The 16104-nt window shown below is 51.9% G+C and overlaps 8 protein-coding genes across 8 annotated transcripts; 4 read left to right on the forward strand and 4 right to left on the reverse strand.

Annotated features, from left to right (window-relative positions):
• Positions 1 to 375: 375 nt before the first annotated feature.
• Positions 376 to 2347, forward strand: N7474_000724 (uncharacterized protein; the record flags this gene model as incomplete). The annotated part of the gene is made up of 2 exons (XM_057192139.1): positions 376 to 788; positions 895 to 2347. Coding segments are annotated over 2 exons (1866 nt in total), but the record flags the coding sequence as incomplete, so codon positions are not given.
• Positions 2348 to 2941: 594 nt separating this feature from the next.
• N7474_000725 (adenosylhomocysteinase) lies at positions 2942 to 4459 on the forward strand (the record flags this gene model as incomplete). The annotated part of the gene is made up of 4 exons (XM_057192140.1): positions 2942 to 2980; positions 3044 to 3176; positions 3233 to 3359; positions 3412 to 4459. The coding sequence occupies 4 exons, from the start codon at positions 2942 to 2944 to the stop codon at positions 4457 to 4459; spliced, it is 1347 nt and encodes a 448-aa protein (XP_057057093.1).
• A 350-nt stretch (positions 4460 to 4809) lies between these two features.
• Positions 4810 to 6120, reverse strand: N7474_000726 (Tm-1-like ATP-binding domain-containing protein; the record flags this gene model as incomplete). Its single annotated transcript, XM_057192141.1, has 1 exon — positions 4810 to 6120. One exon carries the CDS (start codon positions 6118 to 6120, stop codon positions 4810 to 4812), a length of 1311 nt encoding a protein of 436 aa, XP_057057094.1.
• Positions 6121 to 6360: 240 nt separating this feature from the next.
• N7474_000727 (TIM-barrel enzyme family protein) lies at positions 6361 to 7325 on the forward strand (the record flags this gene model as incomplete). Its single annotated transcript, XM_057192142.1, has 3 exons — positions 6361 to 6448; positions 6506 to 6651; positions 6717 to 7325. The coding sequence occupies 3 exons, from the start codon at positions 6361 to 6363 to the stop codon at positions 7323 to 7325; spliced, it is 843 nt and encodes a 280-aa protein (XP_057057095.1).
• Positions 7326 to 7492: 167 nt separating this feature from the next.
• On the reverse strand, positions 7493 to 8985 carry N7474_000728 (FAD-dependent oxidoreductase; the record flags this gene model as incomplete). The annotated part of the gene is made up of 2 exons (XM_057192143.1): positions 7493 to 8461; positions 8512 to 8985. 2 exons carry the CDS (start codon positions 8983 to 8985, stop codon positions 7493 to 7495), a joined length of 1443 nt encoding a protein of 480 aa, XP_057057096.1.
• A 646-nt stretch (positions 8986 to 9631) lies between these two features.
• On the reverse strand, positions 9632 to 10056 carry N7474_000729 (uncharacterized protein; the record flags this gene model as incomplete). Its single annotated transcript, XM_057192144.1, has 2 exons — positions 9632 to 9760; positions 9910 to 10056. The coding sequence occupies 2 exons, from the start codon at positions 10054 to 10056 to the stop codon at positions 9632 to 9634; spliced, it is 276 nt and encodes a 91-aa protein (XP_057057097.1).
• A 2014-nt stretch (positions 10057 to 12070) lies between these two features.
• Positions 12071 to 13489, reverse strand: N7474_000730 (M20 family metallopeptidase; the record flags this gene model as incomplete). Its single annotated transcript, XM_057192145.1, has 4 exons — positions 12071 to 12285; positions 12340 to 12479; positions 12538 to 13346; positions 13397 to 13489. 4 exons carry the CDS (start codon positions 13487 to 13489, stop codon positions 12071 to 12073), a joined length of 1257 nt encoding a protein of 418 aa, XP_057057098.1.
• Positions 13490 to 14401: 912 nt separating this feature from the next.
• N7474_000731 (uncharacterized protein) lies at positions 14402 to 15814 on the forward strand (the record flags this gene model as incomplete). Its single annotated transcript, XM_057192146.1, has 2 exons — positions 14402 to 15250; positions 15308 to 15814. The coding sequence occupies 2 exons, from the start codon at positions 14402 to 14404 to the stop codon at positions 15812 to 15814; spliced, it is 1356 nt and encodes a 451-aa protein (XP_057057099.1).
• Between the last annotated feature and the right edge of the window lie 290 nt (positions 15815 to 16104).

Here is a 16104-nt window from a genome sequence, read left to right on the forward strand (position 1 = left end):
AAAGACGGTGTAGTTACATCGATGTGCTTTTTAAAATCCTTACTAAATTGGACCCGATTTCCCTGCTCCTTCGCACTGCAGGATGACGTCGGTGTGTTTGTGTTCCCAACGTCATCCACCGTGACAAGACTATATCTTTTGCCTAGACCATAGACCGACTGTCCATCATTACTATTACTATTATTATTTTTATCACCTCTCCAGCCACACAAGGCCCCAACCTTGTCTATTTCGTGGCTGAGGCCACTTTTTTTCCCTGCTCGTGACGCCACCTGCCCCGCCTCACTTTCGTCTGACTGCTGCCTCACCTCACCGTCTCCTCTTTCTTTCTTTCTTCTTTCCTTCTTCCATCAACTTTGTCCCCGGTGACGGTAGAAGATCACCCTTATTGTCGACACCTCATCCCTGTCTTTTTGGCTTCCTGCCTCCCTCGCCATTATGGCGTACTACTACGACGACCGCAACTACACCCCGCGCGACCGCCGCGCCCCCCGCCCGATGAGCTACGCTGATCCCTACGACGAGCCCCGAGGCTATTCTTCGCGGCACGAGAGGGCAGTCTACCCCCGTCTTGGGAGTGATGACTCCATCGAGGAAGTGCAGCGCGACTTTCCCCCCGGCGAAGAGTATGCCTACGAGCGTGGTGGCTACACCTCCCGCCGCCCCAGGCGACCCGTCTACGAGCGTGTACCCCGGGCGTCGTCGGTTGGCGCTTCGGATCCCTATTCCGATGCTGCATACTATCGCTCCCGTCCCCGGAGGACCAGGGATAATGATGATCGACGTATGTTTTGAATGATGTACCATATGAATCGATCTTCCCTAACACCCGTCCAGGTCGTCGCTCTAGATACTCCCCCCTTCGTCACCCAGTCGCTCGCCGCCCCGTCACAGGCGCCGAAAGTCCCTCGGTGAGCAAGCTCTCGGTGCCCTAGGCCTTGGTGCTGCCGTTGGTAGTCGTGGAGACCGTGACCGTGACCGTGATCGTGGGCGAAGGCGCTCGTATTCCCATTCCCACCGGCGCGGCCGATCCTATTCTTCGTCGTCCCGCTCTCGCAGTCGGGACCGAGGCCGTGGAAACCGTGGCAAAAGCCAACAGCGCATTGCCCAGGCTGCTCAAGCCGCGCTGACCGCCGGTGCCATCGAAGCCTTCCGCCAGCGCAAAGAGCCAGGTGACTGGAAAGGAGCCAAAGGAAAGCGTATCCTCACCGCCGCTGTCACGGCCGGTGGTACCGATGGCATCGTCGATAAAGACCCAAATAAACATGGAACACGCCATATTATCGAGTCCACCCTGACAGGCCTCGCGGCCAACCGGCTCGTGAACGGTTCACGCTCGCGATCCCGTGGCCGTGACGGCGGCCGTCGCGATCGTTCGTCCAGCGGGCTCAAGGGCCTGGCTGCCAGTGGTGCTTTGGCTGCCGCAGGCAAACAGATCTATGACCATGTTTCTCGATCTCGGTCACGAGCCCGCGGCCGACAAGACGACGACAGTGACAGTGACGATGGCAAGCGTGGATCACATAGGCGTAGCAAGAGTGTCTCCGACTACATCGAAAAAGGCATAGCCGCCTTGGGACTTGGGGGAGCAGCGGGAGCAGAGCGCGACAACGATCGTCACCGGGAGCGGCGCAGCAGGCGCAGCGCACGAGATTCATATTCCGATTCCGATGGAGACAGCGACTACGGCAGGGATTCGAGACGGAGCAGGGGATCACGAGATGTAGGTCGAGTTCGTTCTTTGGGCGGCACAAACCCATCCCCCTACGCACCCACCAGCGCGCCATACGATGAAGAAGGCGGGAGGGGCATGGCACGCGGAGGGAATGCGTCTAGCTCGGATAGTTGTTCTGACCTCGGCGACAGTTCAGATGAAAGGGAGAAGCGCAAGAAGTTGAAGCGGGATATGCTGCTGACGTCCGGGCTGGCGAGCGTGGCCACCATCCATGCCGCGCATTCGGTCTACAATCGGTATGATAAACGGAAGAAACGCAGGGAGCAGCTGGAATCGGGCGAGATCACGGCGGAGGAGGCGCGCAAGCGCAGAATGAAGGCGAATGCTACCGACGCCCTTGGTATTGGTCTTGCCGCCCTCGGTATTAAGGGTGCCTACGGGGAGTGGAAGGAGGTTCATGAGAAGCGCAAGGAAACCAAGGAATTCCGGGAGAAGTGTGCTGAGCGTGCGCGAAAGCGGGAGGTGCGTCGTTCACGCAGCCAGGGCGCTATTCCATCTCGACGCTACCGCTGGCCCGATGAGATCGAGTCGGCCCATGGCTCGAGCAACGGGCTGAACTATCGTGATGGGAATCCCTTCGGAGCTCAGTCCACGGCTCAGATATCCTATTGATACGAGAGTACGTCTATTATGATCAGCCACGGTGGTTCTCTGATTTTACGGTCTTTGCGTTGGAAATGATGGATGGGATGGACCTTGGGTTATGCAGCGAGTTGACTTCTTTTTCCGGGAATTTGTCTTTTCTTTCTAGTTGCAACATGGATGGGTGATGAATTATGACTGCCTTTCACCAATTGAATTAAGTATTAACGAGTACCTTGGACAGATAGTCGTATGTACATGCAAGGTCCCTCGGCAGCCACAATCAACCGCGTTGCCGATAACTGGCTGATTCAGCCGCCACTCCTCTGCCCCGCCAGCCAGGAGTGGGCTGATCTACGGGAGTACATTGAGGTACCTGCTTTATCACCCTAAGTTACCCGTGCAGCAAGTATCACGAAGTACCCCTTACTGTCCCTTAGGTAACCGCAGTCGAGAGAGAGGAGACTTTTAACACCCCACCTTCTCCCCTTTCCTTCTTGTTTTTCCTTCTCATCCTCCCTCCTATTCCATCACTCCCCTAGTCAGTCAACTCCTTCTTAGGCGCTGTCGCATTTTCCATTACTGACTACCTTTCCAGTCTCTTCTTCATCACACACATTCATCATGGCTGCCCCCGCCCAGAAGTTCAAGGTCGCTGACATCGTATGTGCCCCTCCGTCCTAGTAGGTCCCCCTGCCTCAATTGCTAATTGCCATCGTCCTACAGTCGCTCGCTGCCTTTGGCCGCCGCGAGATTGAGCTCTCCGAGGTTGAGATGCCCGGTCTGATGGCCATCCGCGAGAAGTACGGTGCCGACCAGCCTCTGAAGGGTGCCCGCATCGCCGGTTGCCTGCACATGAGTACGTTGGAACGCCTTCCAACAAGACATGAAATCACATCTGACTCTTCTGTCCAGCCATCCAGACTGCTGTTCTCATCGAGACCCTGACTCACCTCGGTGCTGAGGTCACCTGGACCTCGTGCAACATCTTCTCCACCCAGGACCACGCCGCCGCCGCCATCGCTGCCGCCGGTGTCCCTGTGTAAGCCCACACGTGTTATTATCATCAATTCTCATCTAACTTATTTCTGCAGCTTCGCCTGGAAGGGTGAGACCGAGGAGGAGTACCAGTGGTGCCTGGACCAGCAGCTGAGCGCCTTCAAGGATGGCAAGAAGCTCAACCTCATCCTCGACGACGGTGGTGACCTGACCTCGCTCGTCCACACCAAGTACCCCGACATGCTCAACGACTGCTACGGTGTCTCCGAGGAGACCACCACCGGTGTTCACCACCTGTACCGCATGCTGAAGGAGGGCAAGCTGCGCGTGCCCTCCATCAACGTCAACGACTGTGTCACCAAGTCCAAGTTCGACAACCTGTACGGCTGCCGTGAGTCCCTCATCGACGGTATCAAGCGTGCTACCGATGTCATGATCGCCGGTAAGATCGCCGTTGTTGCCGGTTACGGTGATGTCGGCAAGGGCTGCGCTCAGGCTCTTTCCAGCATGGGTGCCCGCGTCATTGTCACCGAGGTCGACCCCATCAACGCCCTCCAGGCCGCCGTCCAGGGCTACCAGGTCACCACCATGGAGGAGGCTGCCCCCGCCGGTCAGATCTTCGTCACCACCACCGGCTGCCGTGACATCCTGGTCGGCCGTCACTTCGAGGCCATGCGCAACGACGCCATCGTTTGCAACATTGGTCACTTCGACATTGAGATCGACGTTGCCTGGCTCAAGGCCAACGCCCAGTCCGTGCAGAACATCAAGCCCCAGGTGGACCGCTACCTCCTGAACGGCAAGCACATCATCCTGCTGGCCGAGGGCCGTCTCGTCAACCTGGGCTGTGCCACCGGTCACTCCTCGTTCGTCATGTCGTGCTCGTTCTCGAACCAGGTCCTGGCTCAGATCGCCCTGTACAAGGCCGAGGACGTCGCCTTCGGCAAGAAGTACGTCGAGTTCGGCACCTCCGGCAAGAAGCCCGTTGGCGTCTACGTGCTGCCCAAGGCCCTGGACGAGCAGGTCGCCCGCTGCCACTTGGACCACGTCAACGCCAAGCTGACCACCCTGACCCCCGTCCAGGCCGAATACCTCAGCCTGGATGTCAGCGGTCCTTACAAGAGCGAGATCTACCGCTACTAAGCGGATTTCCTTCTCTCCACAAGTATTTCTTTTCTTGGGAATATAGACTTTCAACATGATTCGACGATGTTACGATTGGCATTAAAGGGTTCTCTATCAACTTAGAACTCGAAAAGTGGTTTGTCCTTCAACGGCATTAAAATGTGGTTGTTTTTCCACTGGGGGAAGAGATGTGTGGGTGTGTGTTTCTATTGGGTTTACGGCGTGGGTTGACCTGGGAAATGGGTCTTGCATTCAACACTAACGGGATAGGATTTTTTCGTGATACCTTGGTCTGGCTGCAGGCCGTGGTGTGGCTATGTAGTGAGTAGTTTTACATTCTAATCAAGCTGTCCACACCATTATATTTCCTATCTGTAGACCACGCCCGTCTCCTCGTTGAGCTTCCCTTGGATCAACCGTACCAAGTCTTCCGCCACTGCTTGTGCAAACTCGGTATCATTGATATGCCTCGGGTCTCGCACCACAGGAATGCCTGCGGCTTTCGCCTGCTCCTCCAACATGTCGAAGAGAATCTTATCCGCCTCAGGATCCCAAAATGGCTGCCCCGGTGCATCAAGCATACTAACACCCCCAGTGGGAAGAACCACTGTGCACTTCCGTCCTCCGGCACCCCGAATATTATATCCAATCCGCCGCGCAATAGCAGCACATTCCTGCCCCGTCGTCCGCATGAGCGTCACTGTAGGATTATGCTCATGGAACAGCCTCTTCAGCCCGTCCTCGCTACCATCATCACCACCCCTCTGAAACCTTCTCGGAACCGTCTCCAGACTACCAAAGTTCACCATATCGCAAGCTCCCACACTGATCACTCTCGGAATATCCCTTTCTGTCGCAGCGCATAGCCTCTCCGGTCCGGCGTTAAGCACTCCGCCCACAACCTCATCCGCCATCTCCGTCGTAGTCAGGTCCAGCACGGCGTCGATATGACCCTCGCGAATAAGTCGCTCCATAGCTCGACCGCCCGACCCCGTCGCGTGGAAGATGTACACTTCGCACCCTGGAAGACGCTCTTGGAAGTACTGCTGCGCGCGCATCGCCGCCGGAGTCGTGACTCCGAACATGGAGATAGCTATCCTGCAGCCGTTTCCGTCCTCGTTCTCCTCTGCCTTTTCTTTGCCATCTGATTGGGAGGAATAGTAAGTGCTAGCCATCCCGGCAATCGCTCCAGCAGCATTGGCAAGCACCCGGTCCAGCACGCGGTTGCGTCCTGCGATATCGACAACGCTGTACATCATCGCGATATCCGTCTCGCCTATATACGGCGCAACGTCACCTGACGCCATGGTCGAGACCATTAGCTTGGGAAACCCCACTGGCAGCGCGTCGCGCATAACAGTCGTCGCTAGTCCGGTACCGCAGGAGCCGCCGATGGCCAGGATTGCATGTATGCGGTTTTTGTTCAAGAGATTGGATGTCTGGGCTGTGGCGTGTGGAGCAAGTGCGCTGATGTATTCTGCGCGATCGAGATTGGATAGATTGGTTTCCGAGCCGAGTAGGTCAGACTGTGTGATGCTGATATCTGGGTGGGAGGTGTTGTTGCGTCCGATGTCCATGATTAGCGCGGTGCAGGTGCCATGCGACTCGATTTGCGTCTTCGTGTAGAGCAGCTCGCTGAGTTTAGTGTCGCATGTTCCTAGGAGGAGGACTGTCGCCATTGTTGTTGGATTTATTTTTGGCGGCTTCTGTCTAAGGCGCTGATGATCTCATCGACTTAAGCAGGAGAGATGAGTTCAAGTATGCTGCTGTGTTACACTCAGTCTGTTTGTGGTACATCCAGAGCAACTCTGGCGCAATGAGGTAATTCGTGGGGCAGCGAGGGGGGAAGTGAGGGGTCAGTTGGGGCACGACGTACTTACTTTGAATCTCGACACCCTCCAAGGCAATATCATAGAGAAATGCCTCGCCCATCAAACCGTGAGGAAGTGCTCAATAGACTGCGCAAGACTGTCGCCGATGGCTCGATCATCGTTGGAGCCGGCGCTGGTAGGTTTCATATCCATATTTGATTTGCATTCCGCAGCGACTCACGTTCTCTCACAGGTATTGGACTATCAGCCAAAGCAGTCGAGCAAGGCGGTGCCGACCTGATCCTAATATATAACTCGGGCCGATTCCGTATGGCCGGCCGTGGGTCACTGGCCGGCCTGATGCCATACTCAGATGCGAATCAGGTAGTTGTGGAAATGGTGCGCCAGTCTTTTTTCATTGCGTCCCAATTTCATTCCACTGTGCTAAAACCGACCTGTGAAAGGCCAGCGAAGTTCTCCCTGTAGTAGAGAACACACCCGTGTTGGCCGGCGTGTGCGGCACAGATCCATTCCGCTCAATGGCACACTTTCTGCCCGAGCTCCAGAAGCTAGGGTTTGTTGGCGTGCAGAATTTCCCAACCGTTGGCTTGATTGATGGCCAGTTCCGACAGAATCTCGAAGAGACAGGAATGGGCTACGACCGCGAGGTAGAGATGATCGCCACCGCACACAGACTCGGTCTAGTCACGACTCCGTACGTCTTTGGACCGGACGATGCCGTGCAGATGGCTCGCGCGGGCGCAGATATTATAGTTGCGCACGCGGGCTTGACTACCTCTGGTGCCATTGGTGCACGCAGCGGCAAGACGTTGGAAGAATGTGTCCCATTTGTCCAAGGCATTCGCGATGCTGCTGTTCGTGTTAACCCGGATATTCTGGTGCTCTGTCATGGCGGGCCTATTGCGCGGCCTGCAGATGCCGAGTTTGTTTTATCGCGCACCGTGGGGGTGCATGGCTTCTTTGGGGCGAGTAGTATGGAGAGATTGCCTGTTGAGGTGGCGATCAAGGAGAATGCAGAGGCTTTCAAAGGACTGAAGGTGCAACTGAAATAAAATGTAGCTGTTGAATAGGATTGAGCTTTAATTTCTGTAATATTGGTGACGGTAAACCAAAGCGAAATTTTCTTCCTTGCTTTCGTGGGCTGTATCTAACACTCCGTACCTGTCCCCTTTTGCGCGACCCCCGTGATCATCTCGCCTCAACAACGTATTGTCCCAGTCTAGTGGATACGGCATAATCCACTATCATCCCAGTTCTCACTACCAACGCCCTTTCGAACTATAAAGAGATCGCGTGGATCTCTCTCCGCTTTGATTGCCCGTAGACGAGGATAGTTAGATCCCCAAAAAGACTGCTGGAAGTTAGGCTCATCGGCATCTGCTTCATTCAGATACGCCCCCATTCTGCCCGACTCAACTGCTTTAAGGTGTGATACTCCATCTGTAACATTGGCCGCTATAGCCTCTTGCTCAGCAAAAGACATATTTGGGCTTAATGTCCGCATAAAAACCATATGGACAAGTGTTTCTCTCCAGGCAGGGTTAAGTGCAGTTTCCATAACTCTGTTTTCGGCTACTTTGCCTCCGGCAAGAGCCACCCCGAGGAGATATTCACCAGAACCCATTCCGAGCCTTTCCATGGCGTTGGTAAGCCTTTGAGAGGAACCAGTCTCAAATAAAGACCGAGACACCAACTGCGAGCCGAAGCGGATCATTGTACCTGTCGTGTCATTGCCCGTGAGGATAGTAGTGTACATGTTCGACATGGACGGAAAGGCGTAGGTATTGTATGAAGGTTCAATACCGGTTACGTTCGTCAGATCCGAAATTAGCGGAGAGAAGAGCGGATCAACAACGCTCATGTCGGTTTGGTTGACGAAAAACATAAAGAGTACGGCTGATGCCTCCGTTTGGCTTTCTGTAACCGGACTTTGCGGTGCCATTAGATAGTATCCACTGCCACCGTGGTCGTTGAGCTCTACCAGGTGATTATGGAATGCTTGGACACCATTCCAGAATGGACCATTTGCTTTACTCAAGGTGTAATTGGTCGATGTAAAGAGCACTGGGTAATCCGGGTATGCATTCACGGTCACGCTGACCACAACCCCGAATGAACCACCGCCGCCTCCTCGCAAAGCAAAGAATAGATCGGTGTTTTGATACGCATTGGCAAAAACAAGTGTGCCCTGGCAGAATTCTCAGCAATAATAAACATAACCAGAGATTGGGTACTTACATCTGCAATTACAACCTGAAACTCAAGGGCATTATCACTGGCCATACCATGAAGCCAGCCCATGATAGAATGGCCCCCGCCTTGTATATACCCTCCAGCTGCGCCAACGGTATTCGATGAGCCCCCAACAACCATCAATCCCTGCGTGCCCAGATATTCATACATCTCGCGCAGCTGGACTCCAGCGCCAAGCGTAACGGCCTTCGCCCCTTTTGGCGCCCGTATATGAGAAGGAACGGAGGGAACAAAGCTGTCATAGACGGAGATGTTTCTCAGTTGGTTGGTGAGAATCTGCAGCGAATGTGGAGCGGATGAACGGCCGAGAAAGTCGTGCCCAGTGTTTTTGATGGCTAGCTTGAGATTGTGTTGTGCGGCAAACTTTACCGCCGCCTGGATATGCTGAGTCGTCTGTACTTCAGCAGAGAACAACGAAATGCGGCCCTGGGAGCAGTGTGTTGACCGGGACGTTTCCATGTAGCATTCCTCTCCTTTGGCTGGCCATGCTTCCCAGTTTTCCCACTGAAGAGCACCTAAGTATAACAGATTAGCCAACGATTAGAAGTGGGATATTGTTGTGAGACGGAACCTGGTTGCAAAGATCGAAATGATGAGTTGTGTGTCTCTTGTTGATGGATAGCACACTCGGCCGCACTGAAATTGGGGTCATGGCAGGGAGATGCAAATGGCTTCACTGCGACTAAGTTCCCTTCAATTGAAGAGTTGAGCGAGGCCCAGTCGCTACCGCTTGGCCAGCAAGGTTGATCGGGTTGGCACCGACAGAATGCCGCGTGGACCGGAAAGGCAGCCACACTGAGCAGGATGACGCTGAACAGCCATTGTCTCATTTTGTATCGAAATCATTTATTGCTAAAGTTACTATTATCCTATGGCATCTTGAAAGTGTTTTCTATTTCTTGTTGGATGTGAGGAATGTGAGTGAATTCCAATACGAAAGAATTCTTTGAGCCCATCGGCGAACTAAATTCCAAGCTTCTGTGGAATGCTAAATTTCCAACGAATTGTGGTAAGATGTGGCATTACAAACTATGTTGCTTCTGCTTAACCTAAACACCACAGATTCGGGACATACCAACCACCTATATATCACCCACCGTAAAGCCTAATAAACGTACCGGAATCGCAGGTTCTCAAAATCAGTGATGTCCGCCAGGCCGCTGTTGGGCTCAATGTCGGCGTGTTTCTCGCCAGGTGATTCGGTCTCGATTTCCATGCGATCCCGCCTTCGGTTCTCCCAACGAAGATACCATAGCAATGCAAGACCGTCGACAACACAAACGGCAAGACACACTAGAATGGCCAAAAATCCACTCTGTATTTTCCAATATTAGTGTTTATCTGAACACGCCTAGACTTGGGCCTGGATTTTGCAGGACTCACCTGGTATTTGGGCGCTTGCCACGAGAAAAATAGCTGCGGTCCAATAATATTGCCTGCACAGTACATGATGAAGTAGATAGCACTGACTGTAGCGCGCTTTGTGAATCCGCCAACGTTGGAGCTGATCATCGACATGGATATTGGCATTGAGGCAGAATAGACACCCATGAGAATTAGACCGACGTAGCGCGAGCCTTTCGAGGTTGTAACGAAGACAAGGACAGTACCGATTATACTTAAGCAAGAATTAGTTTGTTTGTGCCCTGTAGTCCAAAAGTCTCCGCATACCTTATAATGGTCATTATAACAATGACAATACATCGAATTTGGCGCACTTTGGATGTAAGGATACCCCTAATAAAGTTAGTCAAATGTACGACAAACGTGAGGGAGTACTTACCCAGCCAAAACAAATAGAAATACTATAAATCCACCTGGAATGCCTAGTAATAGCGTGTGGAAAATGGAGAAACCGAATCCTTCCAATACCAATCCATTGAACTGCAAAGTCATCAACACGTGCCCATTAAAAAGATTGGATCTGAGCTTACCGTAGTATATCCTCCATTCGGGATATCTAACCCGAGGATGAGAATTGCAAGTAACCATGTCTTGACATCTTTGAAAGCTTCCTTAATCTGGGCACGTTCGACATGAGTATTCTTGTATCCTGTCTTGTTGGCCTTCAATCTTTCTGTCGCGATAAGTCGCTCTTTCTCTGTCAGAAATTTGGCATCGGTGGGCGAATTAGGCAAGAAGAATAACATAACAAGCCCAAAGAAGAAAGTGACGACCCCGAAGATAATGAACAACCACTAAAGATAGCATTAGAAGGCGTGTTGAATTCAAATGAACCTCTTTGGTGCGCTCACCTTCCATGGCGCCAAGCTACCATGGATCTGCCAAATACCAACTGCGATAAGGTTGCCAAAAATGAGCGAGATTGAATTACCACAAAACCAAACCCCATGGCGCAATGGTTGCTCAGATGTTCGATACCAGAGGGACGTAAGCAGTGAGAAACCCGGAGACAGACTGGCCTCTGTACACCCGAGGAAAAATCGGACCGCCATAAGCGTAGAAAAATTGGTGGTGGCTGCATGGCAAGCAAGAATGATAGACCAGAGGATGCTAGGTTATGGTCAGCAGGATGGCAGGTGCATAAAGATGGAAAAACCAACAAGTTGACCGCCAGATATTTCCCCAAAGGAAATTTGACCATCAACAATGACGCTGGGTACCTGTAGAAATCCCGTCAGCTGGCCCTTTTTGATAACGATATGGCCGCAGATGGCTCACGAAAAAAAGAGGTATCCAAAGTAAAACATGCTACCAGCCCAACTGTATTCCGAACCCACTAGATGGAGATCATCAATAATTCCCATGAGAGAGGTGTAGCTCAGAGCCTGTTTGTCCAGAAATGCCATCATATAGGCAATTAACATTATTGGAAGGACTCTATATTGTAAATGGTAGTTAGGATTTATCCTCTGCAAATGGCCACCCAATTGAAGAGCCCACCTGAAATCTATCTTTCGAACCAGTCTCTTCTCGTCTTCACTTGAGTAAGATGTGGACGATTGGAGCTGGCCAAGTGCTTCATTACCGAAGCTCTGCTCATCAACTTCATGGTTTGCGTCGCGTGCTTCCTTCTTGTCATAGACTTTTGCCATGGTTACAGAGGTGTCAAGAACTGCTGACTTCCTTATGTCTTAGAATGAAGCCTGAAGACAGCTATTTATACATAAATCGCTTGAGAGTCATCTTATCTCAGCAAGGAGTGTGTTGTTAGGGGGTTCTTGATAGAGCTTCTCTAGATCAGGTCCCTGATAACGGCACTAACAGAGGCCACCTTCAGCTTCTCCGCTATTGGCTGCATCGGCAAGGCTAGTGAACCTTTGGAGGGTTACGGTTGTGGAGGAGATATTGGCAGGATCTTGGCTGGGCCTGAGCTGGGCATGCGCAGAATGTGATTGGGTTCAAGCAGAATTTAGGTTAGATTCTCCAGATAACACGAGCGGGGGAGATTCTTGAATTAGAATGACTGCTTATGTGGCCCACTGCGATACCGAGAATTCGGGTTAAAAAAGGTTCTCTATATTTCCAAATTGATATGCTCGCGTGAATTACTACGTGCTCTCCTTCCTATTTATCTGGCCCTTTACTCCCTTTGGAAATCTTTTTTGACTTCCTCGGCAAATTGATCATCAACTAGGAACTGACAAGCAACTATGGCCATACCCGCAGCGCAGGAAATGCACCGCTGAAACCCCTCAGGTGATCCAGCACCGCTAGTAAATTGAGGTGTGTGATTGACTCCTTCGGCTGGAATGGTAAAAATGCCATGGAAGCCAGGCACCGCATAGGATACATTGCCTGTATATTTACGTTAGTTAACCTTGTCGACCTTACGGAATGATTGTTACATACCCATGTCGGTAGAAGCTCCAGCTAGCGCGCTCTTTTGTCCGGAATTATCAAGCAAGGTATGGTGACCCATTGCTCGCATTGCCGAGACATAGCTCTCGCAGATGGGGAGATTCGTCTTCAGGTCATTATACGAGATACCCCTAGGGCTGAATTAGTGACTTGTGAAAGGGTAGGCAAATGTTAAGAGTAGAGACATACCAGTCGAATTCAAGCTTGCATCCCGTCGCTGTCGCAGCCGCTTCAAAGCATTTGAGTACCTTTTCTGTCAGAGGCTTCAAGGTCTTCAAGGTTGGTGATCGAATATAATAATCGACTGTGGCGGACATAGGAATAATGTTTGGTCGATCACCGCCATTAACAATCACACCGTGTATTTTCTGCGTCGGCAGGATTTGTTGTCGAAGAAGAGATATGTTGACATACGCGGCCACCACAGCATCCAGTGCATTGATACCTTCCCAAGGAGCGGCAGCGGCATGTGCAGGTTTGCCCGTGAATGTCACCTTAACTTTGTCGTTGGCAAGGAATCCACCCTCTATCACAGTAGCCATGCTGAAAAGTTCCGGGTTGCCCGGCGCTATTGGAACGGGATGGACCATAAGACATGCGTCTACATTTTTGTAGGCCCCATTGTCCAACATACGGACTTTTCCACCACCAGACTCTTCAGCTGGAGTGCCAAGCAGACGCACAGTAAATCCTGGTACGTCAGAGGGCTGGGTGTTAGCCTTCATTGCTTCACACGTTGCAATGAACGCTGCGATTGAGCTAGTTGCGATCAGATTGTGGCCGCAGGCATGTCCGATGCCTGGGAGAGCATCATATTCCGCATTAAACGCGATAGTGCGCCCGCCGCTGCCATGGGTATACTCAACCTCTAGAGCTGTATCCAGTCCATAGGCATGCCGGCGAACTTTATACCCATCTGACTTCAGAGAGTCAAAGAGCTCGCAAATGTGGTCGTGGGCACTATGCTCAGCGTATGCCAACTCTGGGTTGGACCAGATCTGTGAAGGTCAACTAATGTATGCCCCGATCTTGATAATTGGTAGCTTGCCTTGTGATTGATCTCTTTTAGCTGTGCATCATACTTGCGGAGTGCAACCTGCACACTATCCATAAAGCGCCTCTGGGATTCGGGAAGATGCATGTTGGTTGGCTTGAACGTAGTCCAATGAGAATTCATCAATGACGGGTCATCGTTCCAACCCTTTTATTATATACCCCAACTCAAGCAGTGGATCACCCCCGTCTTTTAGGGCTTGCAATCCCGTGACCGCAGCCGAGGCAGCCAATCGGTATTCTGCCCTCGGCAGCCAAGTACAAAAGAGATAAGATGTTTCCCCGCCTCCCTTTCCCTTTTATCATCACTCGGCAAAGATTGTTAAAAGGACGGCACACCGGGTCTCAACTCCAATGACCATCCGCGCGCCTCTCTGATAGGGCACCAGCTGGAGGGCTGAGAATGGCAGGCGAATCGATAGCCGACTACGCCAAACAAGAATGCAGAAGCTCGGAAAGATACGTTCCAAGACTGGTAAGGATCCGCTCGAATAGTCCATTCTGTTTGTCAATCCGATGCATCGGAGCTAATTTTCAGCCAGGATGTCGGTCGTGTAGGATCCGTAAGGTGAAATGCGACGAGGAGAAGCTCCACATCGATGGGCATGCAGAGCCACAGTGCAAAAGATGCGTGACGGCGAGAATTCTGTGTGAATGGAAGGGCGGACCTATTCCGCGACCGCCAACACGAGCACTACCTTCCAGAAAAAGCGAGGCAGATGGCAAGGGTGGCAGTGAAAGTATTCAGTCCACCAAGATTGTGAGGAAGCGCCCAGTCCGCTCATCCCATCCCTGCCCGCTGCTACCGGCCCAAAATCCCGGGATTGCAGATCATGGACGCAGTATTCAAGCGGCAAACTCTTTACGTTTGTCTGTTTTTGATAGGCGTTGCCTAGAATATCTTCAGGATTCGTACTTGGTGGTTGTGCTCGGAAAGCATTGGCCGTGGTCGACTGTCTCTTATGCGTATCAAAAAATCGCTGTCAAAGAGCCTATGGTCATGAGCATGATGCTAGCCACTGCGGCTAGTGAGATTCACCGAGCAGGAAGTTATGGCGAAAATGCCTCTTGTGGGAAACAGACTGAGGTTCCGTCGGACATGGATGGACAGATGCACTATGGAAGAGCTTTGTCAGAACTCCGTGAAGCTTTAAAACAAGATGTAAAATCTATGGCAAGGGTTGAAGCCATCTTCATTACCCTTTGGCTGATGATCGACTATGAGGGTCGGTTTGGAAGTGGTGCTACGGCAATCAACATTCATATCCGTGGAATTGAAAGCTTGCTTCATAACCACGTCGTACCATTACTCAAGCTTCATGCATCTTCCACCCGGGAAATTACATCTGAGAGCCGACTGTCGGAAGTTCTGCCACAAGCGCATATCCATACTTCCCTTTCAAATGACCTGGAAACGACATCGTCCAGCTTACAGTCCGGCCCCCCATTGGATGGCTTCTACCACACCTCAGTTCCATTATTCCTACTGTGGACTTTGTACTTCTTCACGCCCGCAGCTCTCTTTTTCGGCTCAGGATCGGCGCCCCTTGATACTGATCTCTTCCGATTTCTACTCCGCGCAGACCCCGAAAACAGATTGCCATTAAGCCTCACGGAGCTCTATCGGTTGAGCAGACAATCGCCTGCTCGTTTCTGGGGCGAGGAATACCCTCTCAGCGCCCAATTGGATGACCAAGAGAACCTTCCAAGTCTGACATTGTACCACCACAGCCATGTTGTTCAGTTTAAAATCACCGAGCTTTTCAAGCACGGGACAGTGCCAGATGCGCCGCCTGGGGAAGAATCCCCGTATCTGCGGATAATTGGCGAGCTCAATACTTTGTCTGTTGTGAGTTGTCCCAACCCAATGCTAAGATGTTTACCAGACTAAGGAAGTTCAATGTAGGAATACGACACCGTTCTCACCACTGCCGAAACCTCACGTTCCTGCGAAACCATCGGTGAAGGTCGTCGCGTGATGGAAACCATCTACTGGTCCTCGATAACGTACTACAGTACCATCGTTTACTTCTACCTTTGCTTCCAGGATCTGCTTGACCGCCACAGTGGATCGAATTCCGCGCCGTTTAATCGCAGCAACAAATTGATGCCGCTCAGCGCTGCAGTTTCACAAGTCCTTGAATTAAGTTTGAAGCTTCACCGCAGCCGGCCTCATCTCATGGTTCGCATTACCTGGTCCTTATTCATCGCTGGAGTTGCCACCTCGGATAGGATCTACCGGGATTGGGTATCGATCAGGCTGCGGGAACTGAGCCGGTACGGGCAGAACTTCAGTCGGGTCAGTGATCGCTTTGATGAGATTATTCAGGGGAGCGAATTATGTCTCTATCGGAGAAGCGATCGACAGGTTTTGGCCAGCCCCGGGAAGGACAGGCCTGTTCCTTGTCAATAACTAGCAAGGGCATGTTGCTAAAGATAGCGAAGGCACTCCGGGGCAGATACTCTTGCAGCCTTTCACACCGCAACTCTAGGTCTAGGACCAGCGCAACTGTGCTTCTCTAGCCAAGGGGTTGCGAGGGCTGGGCTGACGAACGTTCCTGCATGTCTTACATGTGCCCATGATCTCATGAGCGTTTCGGGGACGCGTGGTGTACGTGTTTTACGTGGTGCATGGCTGTGCCTACATGTTAAACATGTGGAATACGTGCAGTTGGACTTTTAATTCTCGATTGAGGATTTATG

This window comes from Penicillium riverlandense, assembly GCF_028828495.1.
Source record: "Penicillium riverlandense strain IBT 135883 chromosome Unknown utg000001l_segment0_segment0, whole genome shotgun sequence".
Taxonomy (NCBI): domain Eukaryota; kingdom Fungi; phylum Ascomycota; class Eurotiomycetes; order Eurotiales; family Aspergillaceae; genus Penicillium; species Penicillium riverlandense.